The sequence below is a fragment of the Panthera pardus genome, unplaced genomic scaffold, assembly GCF_024362965.1.
Source record: "Panthera pardus isolate Hobbes unplaced genomic scaffold, ASM2436296v1 HiC_scaffold_17, whole genome shotgun sequence".
Lineage (NCBI taxonomy): Eukaryota > Metazoa > Chordata > Mammalia > Carnivora > Felidae > Panthera > Panthera pardus.
This window is the reverse complement of record NW_026526732.1, coordinates 51,088,978-51,110,868: the sequence shown is the minus strand read 5'-3', so window position 1 is coordinate 51,110,868 and position 21,891 is coordinate 51,088,978. Positions and strand designations below refer to the sequence as shown.

General features: G+C 44.2%; 1 protein-coding gene and 1 long non-coding RNA gene across 3 annotated transcripts in view; one reads left to right on the top strand and one right to left on the bottom strand.

Annotated features, from left to right (window-relative positions):
- Positions 1-21,891, bottom strand: part of TRAF3IP2 (TRAF3 interacting protein 2) — a 43,627-nt gene that overhangs the window by 16,186 nt on the left and 5,550 nt on the right. The window contains exons 2-3 of the mRNA XM_019443110.2: positions 14,565-15,395; positions 4,423-4,600 (exon numbers count right to left, since the gene is read on the bottom strand). Of these exons, the coding sequence (XP_019298655.2) occupies positions 4,423-4,600; positions 14,565-15,387 (1,001 nt within the window). The 5' untranslated portion in view covers positions 15,388-15,395. The remainder of the gene's footprint in view (positions 1-4,422; positions 4,601-14,564; positions 15,396-21,891) is intronic.
- On the top strand, positions 350-20,132 carry LOC128777657 (uncharacterized). 2 transcript variants are annotated; one of them, XR_008422919.1, is made up of 4 exons: positions 350-1,123; positions 17,043-17,096; positions 18,554-18,737; positions 19,308-20,132. It is a non-coding gene; the product is annotated as an uncharacterized LOC128777657 (long non-coding RNA). The 2 variants fall into 2 exon arrangements; XR_008422920.1 differs by lacking the exon at positions 350-1,123 and adding an exon at positions 13,178-13,821.

Below are 21,891 nucleotides of genomic sequence, written 5' to 3'. Positions count from 1 at the left end.
GAGGGTATTATGCTAAGTGAAATTAGTCAGAGAAAGACAAATATCATATAACTTCACTCATATGAGGACTTTAAGACACAAAAAAGATGAACATAAGGGAAGGGAAATAAAAATAATATAAAAACAGGGAGGGGTACAAAACAGAAGAGACTCTTAAATATGGAGAACAAACAGAGGGTTACTGGAGGGGTTGTGGGGGGGAGGGGATGAGCTAAATGGGTAAGGGGCATTAAGGAATCTACTCCTGAAATCATTGTTGCACTATATGCTAACTAATTTGGATGTAAATTTAAAAAAAAATTAAATTAAAAAAATAAAAGAATATGAACAGGAAAAAAAAAAAAAGAAAAAGAAACAGAAGATTCGATGTCTCCATGCAAGGACTGTCTAACTGGGAAGATAAGTAGTATGTGCAAGGCAGACATGGTCTCCAAAGAAAGAAAGTAGTATAATGGTTGACATACAAGGTTGGTGTTATAGGCGTTCAGATAAAAAGACAGGATTTTTAACTCATGATAGAGAACATTTCATTATGTATCAAAAGGTAGAAAAGGCCGTGTAGGTTTAAGTATTTATGTTGTTAATATATGGATGAAAATCTGATTTTGAGGAGCTTTTAATGAAGTTTCTACCACATTGTTACATGTTATTATTAGTATTATTTTTGTTTTGGTCACCAGTATTCCCATGAACATTGTACTGAGAGGAACACACAGATGCACTCATGTGAGATCTGGAAAGCCAAAGGAAATATGCTTCTGCCACTTCTGTGATTTCTGTTGATAAGTGCTACCATCAGGTGCTGAGTTCCTGGGGAAACACCCCAGTGTCCCATTACCAGCTCCCATGTCAGGGTGAGGGCAGAGGCATCCATTGTTGGCCAGTGCAGATCCAGCAGGCACAGAATGGACCCAATAATTGCAGCGCCGGTGGCTTCCTGATCCTGGACTGTACTATGGCGACATGGCCTTGAATGGAGGGTTCTCTGATGGCTTTCTGATCTTCTGCCTCTCCCACTGTGACGGAGGAAGCAGCTTTTTTGGCATCCTGTTCTTTGGTGCTGCTCTGGGGTCATTCCTGGAAGCCTGGCCTGAAGCTTGCCCTTCCAACCTCCAGCGATTCTGTAAGCACCCGATTCCCTGCATTAAATCCTTTCTGCTGAAAATAGCTATTTTCTATAACTGAATCCTGACCGATAGGGGGACTACACCTGCATCTGTAATGTTTTATTTCTTTAAAAAGGCTCTAGACTATGTATGGCAGTATGTTCACATTCAAAAAATCTAGGGAGTGGGAACGTGGATGTTTGTTGTTTGTTGTGTGCTTGAGATTGTTTTATATTCTAATATTTTTTAAGTTTATTTATTTATTTTGAGAGACAGAGCACGAGCAGGGGAGAGGAGAGAAAGGGGGAGAGAGAGTATCGCAAGCAGGCTGCACAATGTCAGCATATAGCCCTACATGGGGCTCGATCCCATGAACTGTGAGGTCATGACCTTAGCCAATATCAAGAGTTGGCTGCTTAACAGACTGAGCCACACAGGTGCCCCTTTATATTCTGAATTTTAAAAACGGTTTTGATGACAAAATCCATGTGTATATGCCCAGTTTTTGTAGATTGTTGCATATGCTCATATTTTTACCCAAAAGAGTATTACAAAGTTTGAAATTCTTATGCAACAGGATTTAAAATAAAATTACACAGAATCTCAAGTATACTATATTTTTCCTTTTTTTTTTAATGTTTTATTTTATTTTTGAGAGAGAGACACAGTGTGAGTGGGGGAGGAGCAGAGTGAGAAGGAGACACAGAATCCAAAGCAGGATCCAGGCTCTGAGCTGTCAGCACAGAGACCATCACGGGGCTTGAACCCACGAGCCGTGAGACCACAACCCGAGCTGAAGTCGGCCACCCAACCAACTGAACCACCCAGGCGCCCCAAGTATACTTACTATATTTCTAAAGTGTGAATATTTGAGGAACTTATTTTTATTTTATATTTTTATTAATGTATAGAAAAAAAATCTCCATAAAATATGCTTTTATCTAATGAAGATCCAGTTCCACATCCTTTTTGCATGAATTCCCTTTATATCGAAAGCTGCTTGGTTGTTATAGAAGACAATTGCTCATTTGATAAAGACATGTTAAAGCTTTGATAATATTTTTGTAAATTTTTTTAAATGTTTATTTATTTTTGAGAGAAAGAGAGAGAGACAGAGAGAGAGCTTGAGCAGGGGAGGGACAGAGAGAGAGAGGGAGACACAGAATCCAAAGCAGGCTCCAGGCTCTGAGCTGTCTGCACAGAGCCTGACACGGGGCCCGAACTCATGAACCCTGAGGTCATGACCTGAGCCGAAGTCAGACACTTAGCCTATTGATTGGGAAGATAAGTAGTATGTGCAAGGCAGACATGGTCTCCAAAGAAAGAGGTGCCACAAAGCTTTGGTCATATTAAAAAACCTCCATATAAAAACAATATCATGGATTGAATGACAGAGGCAAGTTTCTGTGTCAAGGTTCCCTTTCAAATTTATCAGTAAGAGAAGAATTAGCTTCATTACCTGAATTTATTTTTCATTATCCTAAAATGATAAATCCAAGGAGACCATAGCAGGCTCAAATTGATGTTACAAAAGCAATTACTCAGTACTAGCTTTGCAATTCTTCTGTAAATCTAAAAATATTTCAAAATCAATGTTTTTTTAGAAAAAAATTACTATTGCCTCTCCTATCCAATGCCAGTGGACATGTGTCATAAAGTTGCTTAAATTTTGTCTGTTTTCTTGGAATTTCAGATATTTCTTCTGCAAGCATGCTTATCTGGTTGTACAGTCACATTTTAGTTAATTTCATTATTTAAACTCCATGCAATGTTTTAAAGTTTGTTATGTATGTATGTATACATGTATTTAAGTAATCTCTACACCCAACCTAGGCTTCCAACTAACAACCCTGAGATCAAGAGCCAAATGCTCCACTGACTGAGCCAGCCAGGCACCTCAAACTCCATGCAATTTTGTTTTTGAATAATAAGGGCTCTGTCTAGAAAGAAAATCTGAGAACATATGGGCTTTTGAATAAAGGTACAGGCATACACCTTATCTGCCATTATAAATGGAGTGGGCTTTTTTCCTTTTAATAAAGTTGCTGAACTAATTACAAACTTTTGCATTTCTGAAAAATCTGCTTTACAATGACCTTTGTGTCTCATTCTTAAAAGAGAATATAATTTTACTCTGAATGGTCTATAAAAATTGTGCTTGAGCAAGAGCAAACATTTCATCTACTCTTTTCAATTTTGTCTTAAATTAAGAAGCTCCATTTTTACAAATTCTTCCTCCTTATTTTAGATCTGTTAATTAAGAGGGGGGTGCCTGGGTGGCTCAGTTGTTTGAGTGTCCAACTCTCGATTTCAGCTCAGGTCATGGTCTCACAGTTTGTGAGATCAAGCCCTTCGTTGGGCTCTGTGCTATTAGCACAGAATCCTAACCCTGCTTAGGATTCTCTCTCTCCCTTTTCTCTGCCCCTCCCTGGCTTGTGCTGTCTCTCAAAATAAATAAACTTAAAAAAGAACAAAGAGAGAGAAGAGGAAACTTGGAGAAGAGTCAAAGGAGAACAATAAAGAGAGAAATGACTAAGACTTAGACAACTAAAGTCAAGAAATACCAGAAGCAGTTTTCTGGAAGAAGTATAGGAAAGACCTAATTATGGTGTTCCATATGTGTGGATGCTAATATAAAAAACAAAAACAAATTTTGTTTTTAAAAATTTCTCTTCAGAGCTAATCGAATTTAAGATTTCCAAGTAAGACTTGGGTTTAAACAGGTGTAGAAACTAGGGTAAAAAAACCAAATATCCTATTGGTAGAAGTCAGTCGTAGTAAAAAGAAAAATCTATTTCTGGGCTAAAAGGCCAGGTGATTTGACCATAGAAGGAGGGGATGTCACTTGGCATTTTAAGGGCCATTCCTTCGAAAGAATGTTGACTAGTTACCAGCGGCTTTATGTGTTGGAAAGAGATTCTTGTCAACCAGCTTCCATCTCCTCCTGACTCAAAGAGTCTATTCCCCTGTGTGGCTTGGTCACTAACCTGGGCAACAAGCCAACAGAGAGTTTTGATACATCTTGATTGCACTGGTGTCATTCTTTTTCTTTTTCACGTTAAACAATGTCTGGGGTGCCTGGGTGGCTCAGTTGGTTGAGGCCCCGCGACTCTTGATTTCGGTTCAGGTCATGATTCCAGGGTTGTGAGATCGAGTCCCGCTTCAGGGTCTGTGCTGACAACCCAGAGCCTGCCTGGGATTCTCTCTCCCTCTCTCTCTCTCTCTCTCTCTGCCCCTTTCTCACCCTCTCTCTCAGAATAAATACATAAAAATTAAAAAAAAAAATGTCTGAAAGTTGGCCCTGTCATACTGATACCTTGGGAGCCCTGGGGAGTGGTCTCTTTGTGCCAGCCTCTCGTCTTGGTCCCAGGGGCTGGGGTAGTTCAGGATGACCTTCTGCACAGGGTGTGGGCCTCGCCCGCTGGCTCCCGGGAGGGGCTGCCCGCGTGGCTGGAACACTTGATGGTAGGCTGCTTGAGGGTGGTCGAGGCCGCCTGCAGGTGAAGACAGCAAAGTGAACAGGGCAGAACGATTCTAACTCCTTCGTGTGAAAGTATAAGCTCACTGCCAATTTTTGTCTCAATACTGAGGGTTCCAGATGTCAGCTACCACCTCTGTAATGTCCGCCATGTTTCCGTACTATTTTTTATTTGATAGTTTTCAGTCAGTCATTTTTTTCCCTTAATATAAACATCTGTGAAATTATGAGTGTGGTGGTCTAATTGGAAAGCACGAAGCTCCACCCAGGCCCCTATTTTATTTATTTATTAAAAAAAATTTTTTTTTAACTTTTTTTTAATTTATTTTTGAGACAGAGAGAGACAGAGCATGAATGGGGGAGGGGCAGAGAGAGAGGGAGACACAGAATCGGAAGCAGGCTCCAGGCTCTGAGTCATCAGCCCAGAGCCTGACGCGGGGCTCGAACTCACGGACCGCGAGATTGTGACCTGAGCTGAAGTCGGCCGCTTAACCGACTGAGCCACCCAGGCGCCCCCCAGGCCCCTATTTTAATAAGATATTTAGGATAATCTAACCATGAGGATCGGCTCACACCACCATTCCTACCATAATTTCCCAGATTTCCAGAACACAAGACTAGGAGAAATGACCTCCCTGAAAGATAGAGAATTCCCCCAAGTGGACACAACACACACACACTCACACACACACATATACCATTCCCTCTTAAGGAAGAAGTAAATGAATGAAAACTTGGCTCATACCTCTGGGAAGTAGCTAACCAGTTGGCAATACCTCCTGACATTTATTCTTCTCTTTTTAAAGCCTCCATGTGCTTGGGACCATGAAGTTAGATAAGGGCAGGCCTGATGGCTCAGTCGGTTGAGTGTCTGACTTTGGCTCAGGTCATGATCTCATGATTCATAGGTTTGAGCCCCACATCGGGCTCACTGCTGTCAGTGCAGAGCCTGGAGCCAGCTTCAGATCCTCTCCCTGCCCCCCCCCCCTTTCTCTGTCTCTGTCTCTCTCTCAAAAATAAATAAACATTAGGAAAAAAAATTATAGAAAAGGGCAGACCTCAGGACACAGCCAGGGCTGGTGGTGACTTATGTGCATGTGTAACCCAAGAGAAAGTTGGTCCCAGCCAGCCCCAGGAGCATCAGGGTTCCAAGGGAAGGAGGGCATCCTGCCTGACCAGGTGAAGGAAGAGAATTCAAGGCCAGAGGAAGGATGCGGAGAAAGCAGTAAGGATGAGAGGAAGCCTCTGAGGGAACTCTGAGCCCAGAGGGGCTCAAGAGTGGGAAATCTATGGAGCGCCAGGGTGGGTCGGTTGGTTAAGTGTCCAACTTCGGCTCAGGTCATGATCTTGCGGTTCGTGAGTTTGAGCCCCGCATCAGCCTCTGTGTTGATAGCTTGGAGCCTGGAGCTCGCTTTAGATTCTATGTCTCCCTCTCTCTCTGTTCCTCCCCTATTTGCGTGCACTCTCTCTCTCTCTCTCTCTCTCTCTCAAATAAATAAATTAAAAGAAATTTAAAAAAAAGAGTGGGGAATCTAAGCAGTAGGTGTGGGGGTGCATCTTAAGGGTGGGTCTAGCCTACAGAGGGATCGGAGAGGTCCAAGTGGATAACACAGCAAAATAAACTATCCCGTAACTGCCTAGTGATCTAAGCACTGCCATCTATGCCCAAGAGGTTGGATGATCTGGCAGGCACAGCTAGTTAGAATAGGAAGGAACCTTGTTTTTCAAAACATTTTTTGATCCTTATTCTTTTTCTGATAATAATAATAATAATAATAATAATTAATAATAATAGTGATAATAAAAGCTTGCTTGCTGTGAGGTAGGATACATGAAGAAATGTAAAGCAAAATAAAGCCAGCAAGTGAGAAAGTCACCGATAAGGTAGGTTGGAACCAGAAAATGGGGGGTGAGGATATAGCAGAATTTTCTTCTTAGTTTGGTGGTCAGCAGCCATTGACGTTTTTAGGGGAGCATTCAAGGGAACGACAGCCTCAGATAGAGACAGAAAACAAATAATGTGCATGTTCACTGCCTCCAGGTCTCCACTGTCTGACTCAGGAAACTTGGCTGGGTGACCCTGGAAACGCATGCAAGCCAGTCTCTCAAGCATGGTCAGGTGCCCTGGGTTCAACCTATTGTCTGCTTTGACACAGGATGCCAGCCAGGCCCTTCCTGTCACCTCTCCAACCCAGGTTGACTCCTGGCCCTGACCCTGATGCTTGCCCTGCAATTGCTCAGGCCTGGTCTTGCTATTTAGGGGCAAGAGGAGGGATGAAAGAGTAGGTTGCTGGATCTATCCCAGCCCCCTGGCTGATAAAGGAGACCAGGACTTGGAGAGTACCTTCAAGAGTGGGGACAGAGGACCACAGGACACAATATACCACACAGAAGGCTTTTACAGCCTTCTCGGAGCAGGCAGATGTTTCAAGGGGGTCCAGATGGCCAGGTTGCTACTGCTGCTCCTTTTCCGGAGCTAGAAAGGGGAGAAAGGGCCGCTGCCATCAGATCACCAGGCAGGGACCAGCCCTGCTTCTAGAGGAGTCTTGCATCAGTGGACCATTTACAAAAGCAGCTGCAGCGGCAACCCTCTGATCTCCCCTTGCGCTTAAAATCCTCCTTTGTGGTTGGATTCCTGGGCTTGACCTTGGCCCCTAGTATGCTCTCACAAGCTCACCAAGCCCCAGCTACCCTGGTCATCTTTTATCTTGAACACCCAAGCTTGTCCCCATCTCCGGGACCATGAGATAGTCATCCTCTCTGCCTAGCATATTATTGCACTATGTCTTTACAGACCAGCTTCTTGTCATTCCAGGCTCACTCAGATACCACCTGTTCAAAGAGGCCCACCCCCCCTCCCCCAGTTGCCTTATCCTACCCCCCCCCACCCCATTTTATTTTCTTCATGGTGTTTATCATATGTTTGAGTAGTCATGACTCTTGTCAACTTTTTGTCTGCCTTCCCTACTAGCATTTAAGCTCTGTGAAAACACAGACTGAGTCTGTTGGCCACCAGGTCTCCAAGCACAGTGGTGGCACACGGGGATGCTCAAAAAAAAAATGGATGAATGAAGATTCAACAGTTCACACACAGAAAAAGAGAAGCCACTACACTGTCTACTTATGTGCAGTCCATTGTGTTTTTCTAGTGTCTCTCCTGGAAGTAGGAAGGAGAAAGACTTTGCCAGTGGCCTTGAAAGTTTTTAATATTTGCAGCCATTTTTGCTTCCCATATCTGTTAATAAGCCGCTAATAATGTTTTATTTGCTTTAGAAGGACTACCAGGCTCTAATCATAGGGTTTGTTTCTTTTCCAGAGAGCGGATGTTAGTGCTGTTAATCAAAAGCCTTTGAATCAAGGTCATATGATTTCTAACAGATTATTTCCCGCACAACATGTTTTTGTCTCATAGCAACAAATCGTGTCATTAAAATCACTAAGGCATGTGGGCTAGGGTTTGATTAGCTGTAACTTTCATTTCTGAACTGGCCACCTGAGGTAAAAACTTGCACCGGTTTACGTGACCAGATGAAAACGATCCACCTTACCTGTTTTTAAAATTGACAAGGAGAGTCCTCTCTGCTGTCCTTTGATTGTTTAAAACAAAGAAATATTGAACACTAGAGGGTCAGTCAAAAACAAGCCTTCCCTTTTGTAAGTGAAATTTGGTTGTGTGGACAAGTGGCTAGATGAAAAGTATTCATTTATCAGGTAAATGAATATCTCTTCATTGCTCACGTTTTATTCATTCTGTTCCACTATTCTGACCGAGCCTTGCTCATTTAGTTGGGTATTCTCCATATAATCGTGGCCGACACTTTTTGAACACTCACTACCTGCCAGGTACCGTACTAAGTTCCTTAGTTGGGAATACAGAGTTCAATTTTCTGTTTTCTTAAAGAAGTTTGAGAATAAAATCTGATTCCCCTACCATGGTCCTTGGATCCTTCCCCTTCTGGCAGAGCTCACCTTGCTGCAGCCCCGTTGGCTTCCTTTTGGTGCCTTCACTGCACCCAGTTCCTTGCTTCCTTCACTTTCTCATCTTTCAGATTTCAGCTCCTAGGTGTCCTCTCAAACAGGTCTCCTCTCGTCATCCTATTAATGCCTAACACCCAGTTATTTCCTTCATAGCACTTATACTTTGTTTTGTTTGCTGATTTCTACTTATCTGGCTCTCTAGTAGACTATGAGGTTCATGAAGACAGGATCACATCTGTTGTATCACTGCACACCCAGTGCCTGGCATAGGATGGACAAATATTTGTGGAATAAATTGATAAATGAAGGGACGAGTTCTGTTTCCAAGTCCCATTGACGCCCCTCCTTTCCTCCCCTCCTCTCTTCCATAGGACCGTTAAAGATGGCCTTTCCATAGCCTGATATCACAAAGGCCCCACTCATGATTAGGGATTACTCCTTTCCTCAGGAGGCAGGGAACAGACTTCTTTTTATTCATTCAACAAATATCTGTTGAACCTCTACTGCTAGCCATGCAGCGAACAGAGAAAAACAGGATACAGTTTCTTTGAGTAGCTCAGAATAGATGGAGAGAGAAAATCTGTGTGTCTGTGGGTGTCTGTTTTGAAACACAAACCCACACTCGTTAGTATGTGAGAAGGGGAGGCGTGCAAGTCGGCAGCCACCTACTTGGTAGACTTAAGAATTGCCGCCCCAAAATATCTCCCCCACTGATTTGTCCTCAGTGCCGAAAATCCCATCACAAGAATTTATTCTGCAGGAGATGGGGGATGATGTGACAGACAGATGATTTGTGAGCAGGGTAACTCCTCAGTTCCGAGGCAGTGTTCATCACAGAACAAAAATATAAACCTTGCACACTCATAAATGGGTGCCCGGGACTGTATGTTATTTGTCAGTCTGAAAACCCTCTTGGCCTGGATGCACACGGTTTTCATGTCACCAGGGCTTTTACCACTTGGAATTTGTAAACCAAATCCTAAACGAGGTTTTCCACTGATCAGTCAAGACGTTCAACATTTTTCTTCCTTATTAAGAATGGTATTGCAAGAGTTTGAGAGAGGAAATAAAATCTGATTTTCAAGTTGTCAAAAAGCATGATGATATAATGCAATCAGTTTGGCCAGGAAACAAAATGGCCAACATAAACTGTTACGGGAACACCCACAGCTGTAAGCAGCTGCGGTTCCTGAAAGGCAGCTCCTTTATCATTTCTTCCATCTGGGTTATTCTTTCCTTACTTTTAATTGTGTATGCACTCTAGCATACGAATAATCACTTTTTCGGGTTCCTGTCAGCAATAGTAGGCCTATGCCCACAGTTTTATTTTATTCGGTATTCTTGGTAGAGAAAGCAAAAAATTTTAGAGTAAAATAAAGGCTGTTTAGATTTAATACGTTCTTTTTTTTCCCCAAGTTATTTGCATCATGGGCTTTATTTGATTGCACAGCCATGATCTCCATTCTGGTGACCTTCAGTGGAGGGATCCTGAGACAATAAGAGGCCAACTTCTCTGGGAGGTCTGGTGGGGGTAGGGGAGAAGACATTAAGCCTATTCTACTGCTTTGAACTTGTTTTTTGTTTGGTTGGTTTTTTTACATGAAAGGGGTGACCGGTAACCATTTCTGCTTTAACTTGCAAAGGCTAGGGTATGCCATTTGCATGGTGATCATTATTTATTTATGTTTTCATTAAGGGATGAGGAAGTAATGCTCTTCTAAAGCCAAGTAGAACCACGTTTCCAACTGCACGAGCATCCCTTAGGTGAACAGCTCTTTTGAAGTGGTTTTGTTGGCAATTAAGTGCCGTTATAGTCCTGACATGAAACTAAGCATTTGTACACCTGCTCTGAATACTTAAAATCTGTGCCGGTGAGAGGAGTGTGGAAAGGGAGGGGCGCTCTCCAGGACTGGGCTGCTGGATCCATGTGAGTAATAACAATGATAACGAAGAGCTGCTAGTTGTTGAGGGCTTACTTTCCTAGTGCCTTCAGTATATTATCTCATTTAATCTTCAGAGCGACCTTCATGGGAGCCATTGGTGCCGGGGGCCTCATAAATATTCTGGGCTTGCAGTGCTCTGAAGAAAAACATAAGCACAAGTCTTCCCTGACAAAGCCAGCCCAATCCTGACCCTATTCCTTGTGATTAGATGCTTTTGGGAGCCGGGGCCAGGGCAAAGAAAGGCATGGTAAATTAGTGTGCTATATACTTTCATTTCCTGGGGGGGTTTTCTTTCTTCTTTTTCACTTTTACTTATTTTTCAATTATAAACATAATACCTGCTTGCTATAACAAATTTAAGAAAAGTATATAAAGTTAGAAGGACAGTCTGTCTCTTCTTAATTCCCTGTCTGCACTCCCCCGCCCCACCCTGACTACCCCAAGCCATGATCACTGATAACAGGTGGGGCAATTGTTCCAGACTTTTCAATGTACGGTGTTTAAACATATATAGCTTTTAAAAATAACACATATGGGATAAACACTGCATCTTGCTTTTCTGCTTGATCTTTTTTTTATATAAAGTCAGAATGTGTATTTTATTCTGTGTAACAGAGGTCTAGTAGTCCATTGTATAAATAAATCTCAAATTACTTATCTGTCCCCTTACTGAGCGGCATTTGAGTTGTTTTCCTTTTCACTGTAATACAACAGTGCTTTACTAAGCATCCCTGTTCATGTGTTTTCATATGCTTGTTTAGCGTTTCCCTGGGATAGATCCTGTAAGTGCATCTGCGGGGCCAAGGAGGCACATTTAAAATTTTGATAAATAGGGAGATTGCCTTCCAGAAGATTGTACCAATTTATACTCCTGCCAAGAGTAGACGGGGGTGTTCATTGCCCCATAACCCCACTAACACTGGATGTTGTCTGACGTTTTTATCTTTTTGCACATCTAATTAGGAAAATGGTATCTTAAAAAATTTTGCATATATACATTTTTCTTAAATTTAGTAACGTTACATACGCTTACTGACTGTATGTCTTCTCTGAATTGTTCCCTTCTCCTGTCTAAGTTCTCCTCTCTGCCTTTCATCACCTCTCCTCCCCCCAGGACCCCCAGTGGTCCCCTTCTCACCGCTTCGGTGGAAGGAAATGGTATACAGAGCCAGGGCAAGGCAGTTGATGAGAGAAATCTCATCAGAAGGTATTAGAGACAAAAAGATTCCCCAGTCAGAGATGTTTGCATTTTAAAAGAGTCTGCCCAGAGGGGGCAATTTGCACTCACCTCCAAAGACTGGATTGCTGATGGGGTCATTTCAGACTTCAGCGCAAAAAATATTTCCATGTGGGAAGATCTTTCTGGGATCCTCGAATCATAAGGAGTTAATGCTTTCTTTGTCTGTCATAACCAGGCTTTCTCCTGTTAGCGGGGAAAGGCAACTGCCTGGGACTTAGTATCACAAAGCCCTTACTAAATATTCACACTTCTACACATTAATCTTAGGGATTCATCAGAAATGCAGAAAAAAACTCCTATACATGATGTTTGTCCTACCGTTGCTTATTGGATCAGAAACTGGAAACTAGTAACAATGTCCAACAATGGAGAATAGCTTAAAAACAATTTGGTAGATCCATCTGATAAAATACATGCAGCATTTTTTTTTTTTTTTTTTTGAGAAAGAGAGAGAGAGCGCCCGCGCGCGCGCGCGCGCGCGCGCACACACACACACACACACACACACACACACAGGTGCATATGCAGGGGGAGGGGCAGAGGGAGAGAGGGAGGGAGGGAGGGGGAGAGGGGGGCAGAAAGGAGGAGGGGGGAGAGGAGGAGATATATATTTGACATATATTTTATATGTCAAAACCCCAATAAGGAATTATATTTAGGTGATAGAAGTATGAATTGAACTTTTAGGCATATTTCAATTTTGAGAGCAAAATTCTGATTCTGATTTTTTTTGATCAGAAAAATCATCTTTAAATGCACAGAGTAGAATGTTAAAAAGTAGTTTATGGTATTATCCTCCCAGAATTATTCCCTTTTATCCTGGAAATCATTGAGAAATAAATGTACCCCTGACCCTGCCAAGGTCCAGGCCTCAGTGATTCACATGTAAGGAATTCGGCCACCACACCCATCCTATTACTGGGCCCAGAGAGCAGGCCTCGGTGTCTACAACCCCAGTCAGTGACTTCCAGCCTCCCAAACTCAAGGTCTCAGCTTTAGCCCTCAGAGCCTCTTTCTCCCCGAGCTTGCTGCTTCCACAGTTCCTGGCATCACTCTTAACCTCACATTTATTCCTACTTTTTCTTCCAACTGTCTTCTAAGCTCCTTTAAGATTTAGCTCAAGTGTCCCTCTGGAAATCTCCCCAGATCAGCACCTCGTCAGGCTGTTTGCTTCTGCTCTGCCTGTCAGAACACCTAATGTCAGTACGGCATCTACTCATGGGCTTGCCTAACTCCCCCTCCAGAAGACAAGCTTTTGTACATCAGGGCAACAGTTTCTGTCCCTCCTTTTTTAAAAAAAATATGAATTAATGAATTACTGTGTTGCTCTATTCACTTTAGGGGGCTTTATACGAAGTGTGCTTGTATAAATACATACGTTGTGATTGGTTATAGGATTGATTTTTTTTTTAAGTTTATTTATTTTGAGAGAGAGAGAGCGAGCACGAGTGGGGGGAGGGACAGAGAGAGAGAATCTCAAGCGGGCTCCACACAGCGCAGAGCCTGACACGGGGCTCAAACCCACAAACCACAAGATCATGACCTGAGCCGAAGTCAGATACTTAACCAACTGAGCTACCCAGGTGCCCCAGCGTTTTTGATTATTTCTATAATTTATTTCAAAGCTAGGCATCAGACCAAAGAGTCTGACCATTTGAACTGCTTTTTGTACCACGTTTATTTGCTAGGAAAAATATATCTCACAGCCCTGTGACTTCCCAGTAGCCTTAACGGAGACTTAACATCAAGAATTGTAATGAACCTTTTATCTCAGGCTAAGACTTTATCACTTCCAGAGACACTTACTGCACTGATACACATTACTCACTCATCCGCTCATTCAGAAATAATTTCCTCAGAGCCTAGCGTATGCTGGCCACTATGCTAAACGCTGGAAAATTATGGATTAAAGATATACCTTTGCTGTTGTGCTGGAGGGAGAGGTAGACGAGTCCATGAGTAGATGCATACTGATATTAGGTGTTCTGACAGGCAGAGCACAAGGAAACGGAGAGCCTGAAGAAAGGATTGATCTGGGGAGTTTTCCAGAGGGACCCTGGAGCTAAGTCTTACAAGGTGATGGTTGTATAACTCTGTGAATATACTACAATTCATTGAATTGTACACCTAAGTGGGTAAAGGGTGAACTTTACAGTATGTTGATTAGATCTGTAAAGCTGTTTGAAAAAAGAGGTATAGAACTGGGTCAAATGTGCACGAAGGGGACGAACATCCTGGATAGAGAAGAGCAAGGGCAAATGCTTGGAGGTATAAAGGAGTTAGACAGGTTTCAGGGGACTGCGGTCCTTGGGGGTGGCCAGGGTTAGAGTAGAGGTGGGTGGCTCAAGTCTCCAATGGGGTTTAAGTAACAGCATCATAAGAGCAACTCAGTCTTCATGTGATGGCATGAATCCAGAGTTTCAATAACATTCCGACATTTTTGACTGAAGGCCTTTTTTTTTGCCAAAACTAAGATGGAGAAGCAGCTGGGAAGAACCTGGATGCCCAAGAATGAAGACAACAAAAATATACTCTAGAAGTCATTTGGGTCATCTCCCTGCCTGTAGGCAGGTTTCAATTAAACTGAGACAGAAGGATCCATTTTCTCCTTAAAGTTTTATAGAGAAGGAGGTTCCAAGTGGGACAGGCTTTGGGCTAAGATGAAGCATTCTTCTGGAAAGCCCCTATTCTGGGAAGCAGAATGCCTTCCCTGCATTCTCACCTATCTGTGCTGGTCTAGAGATGTGAGGCATTGACACAAGGCCTTGTTTACTTAGTTACCCAGCCCGGAATGTCCACAGGAGGTGAAGTTCACTTACATGGCACCTGGTGATGGGGACCTCCAGGACAATGGTAATGACAGTTCCACTGAGCATGAGGGCTGGGAGGCAGCATCTGTACACACGCTGGGTACCTCTGAGGTTCAAACTGAGGGAACTCCCTGGACCTGAGAGGTCTGGGGAGGTCCTGGGGGTAACACACAGAGGTGAGGGGCAGGGGCCTTTCCAGCTGCCTGATGCCCAGGACATCCTGGGGCTGGGAATCATACCCCGTGTCTATTGTAGGCAGATCTGGAGCTGCTCGGTTCCTGTGGGGCCAGGGCTGTTGCACCGTCTCTTGGTTACTGCCCGAGGAGTCTGCTGAGGCATTAGGTAAACTTTGGTCTGATTTCTCTGAGTCATGGCCAGTGTCAGGAGAAGCTGCTGAAAGCTGAGATTCTAGCCATTGATTCCGTTTTTCCATAAATGAAAACTGATGCTCCAGGGGGAGGGCTCCAACCACAGACTCAGGCTCGTGCTGGCAGGCTGCAGAGGAACCCGAGGGAAAATCTTTGCCTGGGTCCGGGTGTCTCCTCCAGAAGCTGTCTTCGCTCTCCTCCAGGATTTTAGTGCGCAGGCAGGTGACATGCTGGGACACAGGCCGCAGGTGATTGGAAAGTTTCAGGGGTGGATGAGCCTGAGAAAAGTCTCCTGAGGAACAGTGAGGGGTTTGGGGCGCAGACAAGCCGTTGGGTGCCATGTTCCTTAGATTTGGAGCAGGTGGTTCGGATGCCTCTTCCCGGGAACAGCCTGGGATTGGTTTCAGTAAGTGACTTGGGTATGGTTCTGATTCATCAACCTCCACAGGAATGCTTCGGTTCATCCTAGTTTCTGGAACAAGAGAAAACATGCCACAGCCTTAGAAGACAGATCATCTCTTGGAGCCCCTACTTTATGGCCTTAAGAGACCTCGTTCGAGATGTGGTTTCAGTTAATAGCAGTGTGACACCAACGTGTTTCAAAGCCCCAGCCACATAAAGTTGTTCACTCATCCTCTAGGCAAAGGCTCTAGTGCTTATTAAGATACTTTTACATGGAAGGCGATTCAAAGAATGTGACGGGACCGTCATGCAGTAGACAGCACAATGGGAAGACAGATGAATATCAACAGCTAAGTATGGAGGAGGGAAATTATAATGTGGGCTGCTGTGTGTGTGTGTGTGTGTGTGTGTGTGTGTGTGTGAAGGATACACAAGACATTGATTGGTCTGCCTTTGAGGATGCCTCTGAGGATGCAGTGGGGAGACAGTGTCCACCTTATAAACTTTAAAAATGTTGCCTCATTTTTAATCAAAAAAAAAAATTAAAAAAAAACAACAAAAAAAGAAAGTGTGAGTTAAAAAGCACGGAGAAAAGGTCATAGTGACATTTCCCACTTAACAACTATAGATTGTTTTCTGGACTTAATTCCCTCTGGCACTATGCTTACAGTCAAGGTAGCCGTGGCCATCTGGTTTGTGATGAACTGGCTGAACTAGCAAGGCTTGCTAAACTAGCCTTTAGCCTACAGTCCGAGTAATATTGGTTTTACCTGTAAAAATAGAACTCGTAATCAACATGATAGAATAAAAGAGAAAATTAGCCTCCCCTTATCATTTGTTTGCTTGAGATGACGTCCCAGGACACCCAAGCTCCAGCGGAAGGCAGGAGGCAGGCAGGGAAAAAGAGTACGGGAGTGACTGACGGCCTGCAGAAAGTTCCAGAGCAGGTGTAGTGGTAGGGAGACCACGAAAAAAAAAAAATCCCAGAGGTCTGTTCTGTGAAGGCCTTTTACACAGTATACCTCAAATATCATACAGAGGATACAGGTGGTGCTGCTGCTGGTGGATTTTTAAATGCCTATTTGGGGTTCCTGTAGAATTTCAGCCATATACATTTACTGAGGGCGTGCTGTGCCCCAGATCGTGATGTACGTCAATTGTCCCTCTAAGCCAAGTTTTGAAGAATATGAACTCCCCTTCTCTTGAGCCCTGTATCCGTCCCAATGGGAACCTGAGAGCACCCGTTTTAAGGTGCTCCCCTCTGAGCAGAGGTGGGGCCGGCAATTTCCTACCAAATTTATCTTCAGTGCCTGTAGACAGAAACTTCTATTTGCCTCCCCACCCCCTGCCAGGTGAACTCCAACACTTCTCCTTAGCCTCACTTGGTAACAAACGTACCCATGTGCTGCAAACAACCTTTGTGCTGTTTTCTGGCCCGGAAGAAAACTCTTTTAGTGTCTAATTCCTGGCCGGCCCTCTCTCCCTCCCTGCCTCATTTCCCCTTCTCCCAGCTGGCTGACCTCCCCCCTTCCTGGCAGCCGGCTGGGCGGTGCGTGCCCCTGGCCTCTGGCCTCTGCAGAAAAGAGACCTCATCACCTACCTCGATTAGACCTTGTAAAAACGAACAGGAACCTACCCCAAACACAAATATCTCAGCTATTAATTATTTTTGAGTGCTCACCATTGTTTTTCTCTCTTTCTTACACTTTTTCTACAGCTGTGAAATTGGATATGCCACACAACATGCTCTTCGGCTGGTCAGGAAACAAAGGTATTTTCTGAGGGGGTGGCTGAGTGTTGTGTAACCTCCTGCAAGCGTCTGTGGGCCCACAGCTGAGTGGAAGGGCAAGGAGGTGCCCCGAGTGAGGGAGCTAGCAAAAGGCCTGCACTCTGTCAACGGTTTCTTGTTACGTGATTCCGGTGCCACAGTTTACATTCTCCCTGGGTTTGGAAAAAAATTGTTTTAACGTTTATTTATTTTTTGAGTGAGAGACAGGGAAACAGAGAGAGACAGATCATGAGTGGGGGAAGGTCAGAGAGAGAAACACAGAATCCGAAGCAGGCTCCAGACTCTGAGCTGTCAGCATAGAGCCCGATGTGGGTTTCGAACTCATGAACTGCGAGATCATCACCTGAGCCCAAGTCAGACACTTAACTGACTGAGACACCCAGGCACCCCTCTCCCTGGGTTTTTAAATGTGAATGCCTTAATGGTGGGGGGGAGGGGGTGGTATGGCTAGATGGCTCAGTCAGTTAAGCATCCTATTCTTGATTTCAGCTCAGGTCATGATTCCAGGGTTGGGGGATCGAGCCCCGTGTTGGCTCCACGCTGGGCATAGAGCCTGCTTGAGATTCTCTCCCGCCTTTACCTTTCCCTCTGTCCCTCCCCAACTCCTCCAAACAATAAATTAAAAAAAAAAAAAATGTGATTACCTTACAAGTATTTCCCTAAAAATTGCAAATTCCAAACCTTCCAGGGGCTTGGAAGAAGCTAATAAAAAAAAGTGACAAGCTTGGTCATCTCACATAACTGGAAACCTGAGGTCTATCTTATGGTGGGAATTCTACAATTAAAACTGCTCTGAAATTAAACTAAAACTACCCCTTGGATGGTAGTAAGGATCAGCCGGCAATAAATGGCCTCTGGGGAAAGCTATGGGATTAGTAAACCATAAAAGGCAAAACAACCCTTGGTGTTTTAAACGTGTCACTATCAAATATTCAAAGAGCAAATGATTACTGAACCTACTATGTGTCCAACTCTGTGCTCTATAACCTCCTTCTGAGGCATGGGCTGAATGAAACCCTTTTTTTAATAACAAGTAATACTTACAAGTGATACAAAGTTCAAGAGTACAAAAGGGTATACAGTGAATGGTAATCAAAAGTATTTCTAAAGCCTTAAAAAGCATTATTCCTGCCCTCATGCTGCCTGTGATCCAGAACAAGAGAGAAAACTAATAGAGGAAATCAAAAGCCCTATCTCAGGGCCTTTGCACTTGCTGTTCTTTCTTCTCTGAACACTCTTTCTCTACATGTCTGCAGGGCTTGCTTCCTTTCTCCTTCAGGTCTCCTTCTCAAGTGTTTACTTGCCCTTCTCACTCCCTGTCTCTCTTCCCTGCTTCACCATCCTTTCCGGTAGTTATCACATCTTACATACTACAAAATGCGTGTTATAACTGCAAACACCTAATACATTCCTTGTTTATTGTTTCTCTCCTCCCCCAGAATTTAAACTTCATGAGGATGTGATTTTTGACTGTTGGGCTCATGGCTATCTTCTCACCATCTAGAGCTGTTTCTGGCACATAAATATTTGTGGACTGAATAAGTGATGGATGCCTGTTTTTGGAAAGAGTACAGATCTGTGTGGCTGGAAGGATCACTGACAGTGAGAACATCAGGCACCATGGTGGGTAGCAAGGAATATTGGGTGGACCAAGTACTCAGTTCTTAAAGTTACCCCACTTGGGGACCCTTCCCCTTACATCCTTGCTTCTTCTCAAATATTTATTAAGGGCTCACTAAGTGTCAGGCCCCAAGGTGAGTCTGGGCCATGCCTACGAGGTCCCATCCGTGGGCAGAGTTGACCGTGAACCTCGCTTGCAGAATACAGGTGTTTCTACCATCTAGTGTAAAGGGAACATCTGGTATTCTGTTCCAGATAGGGAGCTGGTCTGTTCATGCATCATCAGGCTTTGCCCGGAAACAGTGGAGGGTGGGCATGCCTCCCAGCTACCACGTGGGTCCCTCCCAGCCCTAGATCCCTGCCAGAACTGGCAAAACAAACCCTGAGACACAATGGTGTCACTGAGAACAACTACACGCAAATGCCGCATCAGAGGGTCATGGGCAGATTAGTGGGAAATGGCAGTTTCGTTTTTGGTCTTTAATGTCAATATTGTAAACATGCTACACATTAAAAATAATCATTCAATATCTCCCACGGCTAATATTTCCATCTTTCCCTGTTTTATTCCAGGGCTTCTCACATGATATCCACATGGTTACATGGCCTGTGCTCCAGTCCCCAACAGGGGGTGGCACTTGGAGTGAAATGGAAAAACCTCTGTGTCCTACCACTGTTCTAGAGAAGGCTCTGACTCCCCAGAGGGACAGAAGAGCTGCCAGCCAGGACCCTGCAGGCGTGAGTGGCAATGCCCCGGACAGATGCTCGTGGACATCCTGTCCAACTCAGCAAGCCTGGGGGAAGCTGGGACCGGTCAGCCGGTCAGCCAGGAGGATAATGGTCAAGTCTACCTGGCCTCGGGGCAAATTCCTGGGGAAAGGGAGAGGCTAGCGGGTGAGAGAACTCAACTCAAGGGAGTCTTCTGGCTCAGAATCTCTTTTTGAGGCTCAGAACACAGGTGCTCAAGCCCCACACCTAGAGATTCTGAGGTGAGGTCAGGGCTCCCGTGTATCTTTGTTTAAGTCCCACAGGTACGCAGATTCTCTTGTACTTGTACTCTGTGATCTGTGCCATTTGGCAGGAACTATCAGAATTTTAAACGTTTATGCCCTTTGACCTAGTAATTTCACTTCTAAGAATTTCCTCTACAGGGATACGGGTGTACCCTGCGAAATGAAGAGGCTCTGAAGATAGGCGATGCAGCCTTGTTTGTAATAGCAAAGACTAGAAACAACCCACATGTGCAGAAAGGTTCTGATTTTTAAAAACTGTGGTCCGGCCAAACAACGACTGCTCTGTGTCTTTTTTAAAAAGACAGAGGAAGTGCTCTGGGGACTGATGTGGAACGATGTCCAAGATTTATTTGTGAAGTTAGGAAAAGTAAAGAGGAGGACAGTGTGCAGAGCACGCTACCCTTTGTACGATCTGAGGTTGTGTATGCACATGCCATCTCGTCAGAAATTTGGAACAACGGTCGCCTCTGGAAAGGGAACTGGATGGCTGGGGAACGGGAACAGGAGGGACGCTTGCTTTCCGGAGCATTTTATACCTTATATATCTACTTAAAAGATAGGAGAAAAGGGAGAGCTTCAGAGTGGTCCTGCTGTTCACAAAGATTAAGAACCAACGTGAAGGAAGGGGAGGCGTGTCTCTGAAAAGACAAAAGACCATTCCGCTGAGGGTGAAAACATTTGCCCCCCCCCCCCCCCACCGGGGGCAGGAATGGGTGGGCACCAGCCAGGAACAGAGGGCTAGTCTGGAGTACACACAGCTAGGCTGAAGCAATCATGCACGGGAGTCTGGTTCTGATTCACTGAGTTGACCCAAAAGACGCTAACTTCCCTTCTCTTGGATCTCATTGCCCTTTGGACAGTGAGCTGTGGTTCTAGCCCTTGATTCTGACCGCAACTTTCTTCAAATCGGGCGGTTTTTCTCTGTCCAAGTCTCGTCTTTGGCTTCTTTTCTGCCTCCTCTGGCCTGAAACCTTTCTCTTAGCATATCCACTCTACCTTGAGTAGCCTGATTTTGCAGATAAGCTCTTACCCAGATGGCAGCGGTTCCAACATCCCATGTGACAAGGCTCCCTGGTGTCCCATTCACAGAATTTCCCACCCCCTCCTCCCTTTTCCTGCACACAGCTCTTAGTCAATCCCCTGGAGCTGCCTCCAACTCTTTGCTGGTATCTGTTCCCGGCAACTTTTTTCTTCTCCAGCACATCCTGCCTTAAATTCTTAGTTTCTTGAAACAGAGCCTATTAAGGCTTCAAAACACGATTTTTCTGATCTCACAGTTCATAAAAAAGCTTCTTTTCCTTCCCTCATCCCAACCTTCCTTTCTGCATGTCCATTACATACCACCCTGGCCTGAGTGCAAAACAAGTTCTCTCAGGGCACACGTGAAGAGACTTCATGTCCACGTTTGCAGTGAACTGTGGCTTCTGCTTTCCAGATGGACTTACTCTGAACCAACACATATTTCTAGGATGTAGTATTTAAATGCACAGGCTCTACATTCAAACTTCCCACGTTTTAATTCTTTCTTTGCCAGCTGCATGATTAGATGTGAGACCTTGAGAAAATTACTTTACTTCCCCAGGCCTCATTTTTCTAATATGTAAAATGGGGGAAAGAACATTTGTCTTACAGGGATGTTGTGAGGATAAAAGAAGATGTAAATAAAATGCTGACTGCAGAACCCGGCCTATATCAAGCTCTCAAAAAACAACACCTGGGGCGCCTGGGTGGCTCAGTCGGTTGAGCGTCCGACTTCAGCTCAGGTCATGATCTCTCAGTCTGTGAGTTCGAGCCCCGCGTCGGGCTCTGTGCTGACAGCTCAGAGCCTGGAGCCTGCTTCTGATTCTGTGTCTCCCTTTCTCTCCGCCCCTCCCTGATTCATGCTCTCTGTCTCAGAAATAAACATTAAAAAAAAAAACAAAAAAACCTGTTTTATTATTGTTACAACTGATTTGGCTTTAGAACTTTCTTCTAGACTATGTTCACTGGTTTTATACCTGAATGCTAGCGTTATTATGTGAGCCTAATGAATGAAGACCATATCTTCTTAACCGATATATATATTTATGGCACATTCGATACGCATGGCCTCTTGTCTTAAAAAGAGCTGGGCCAGACAGGGTATGTCCTATAACTTTCCCATT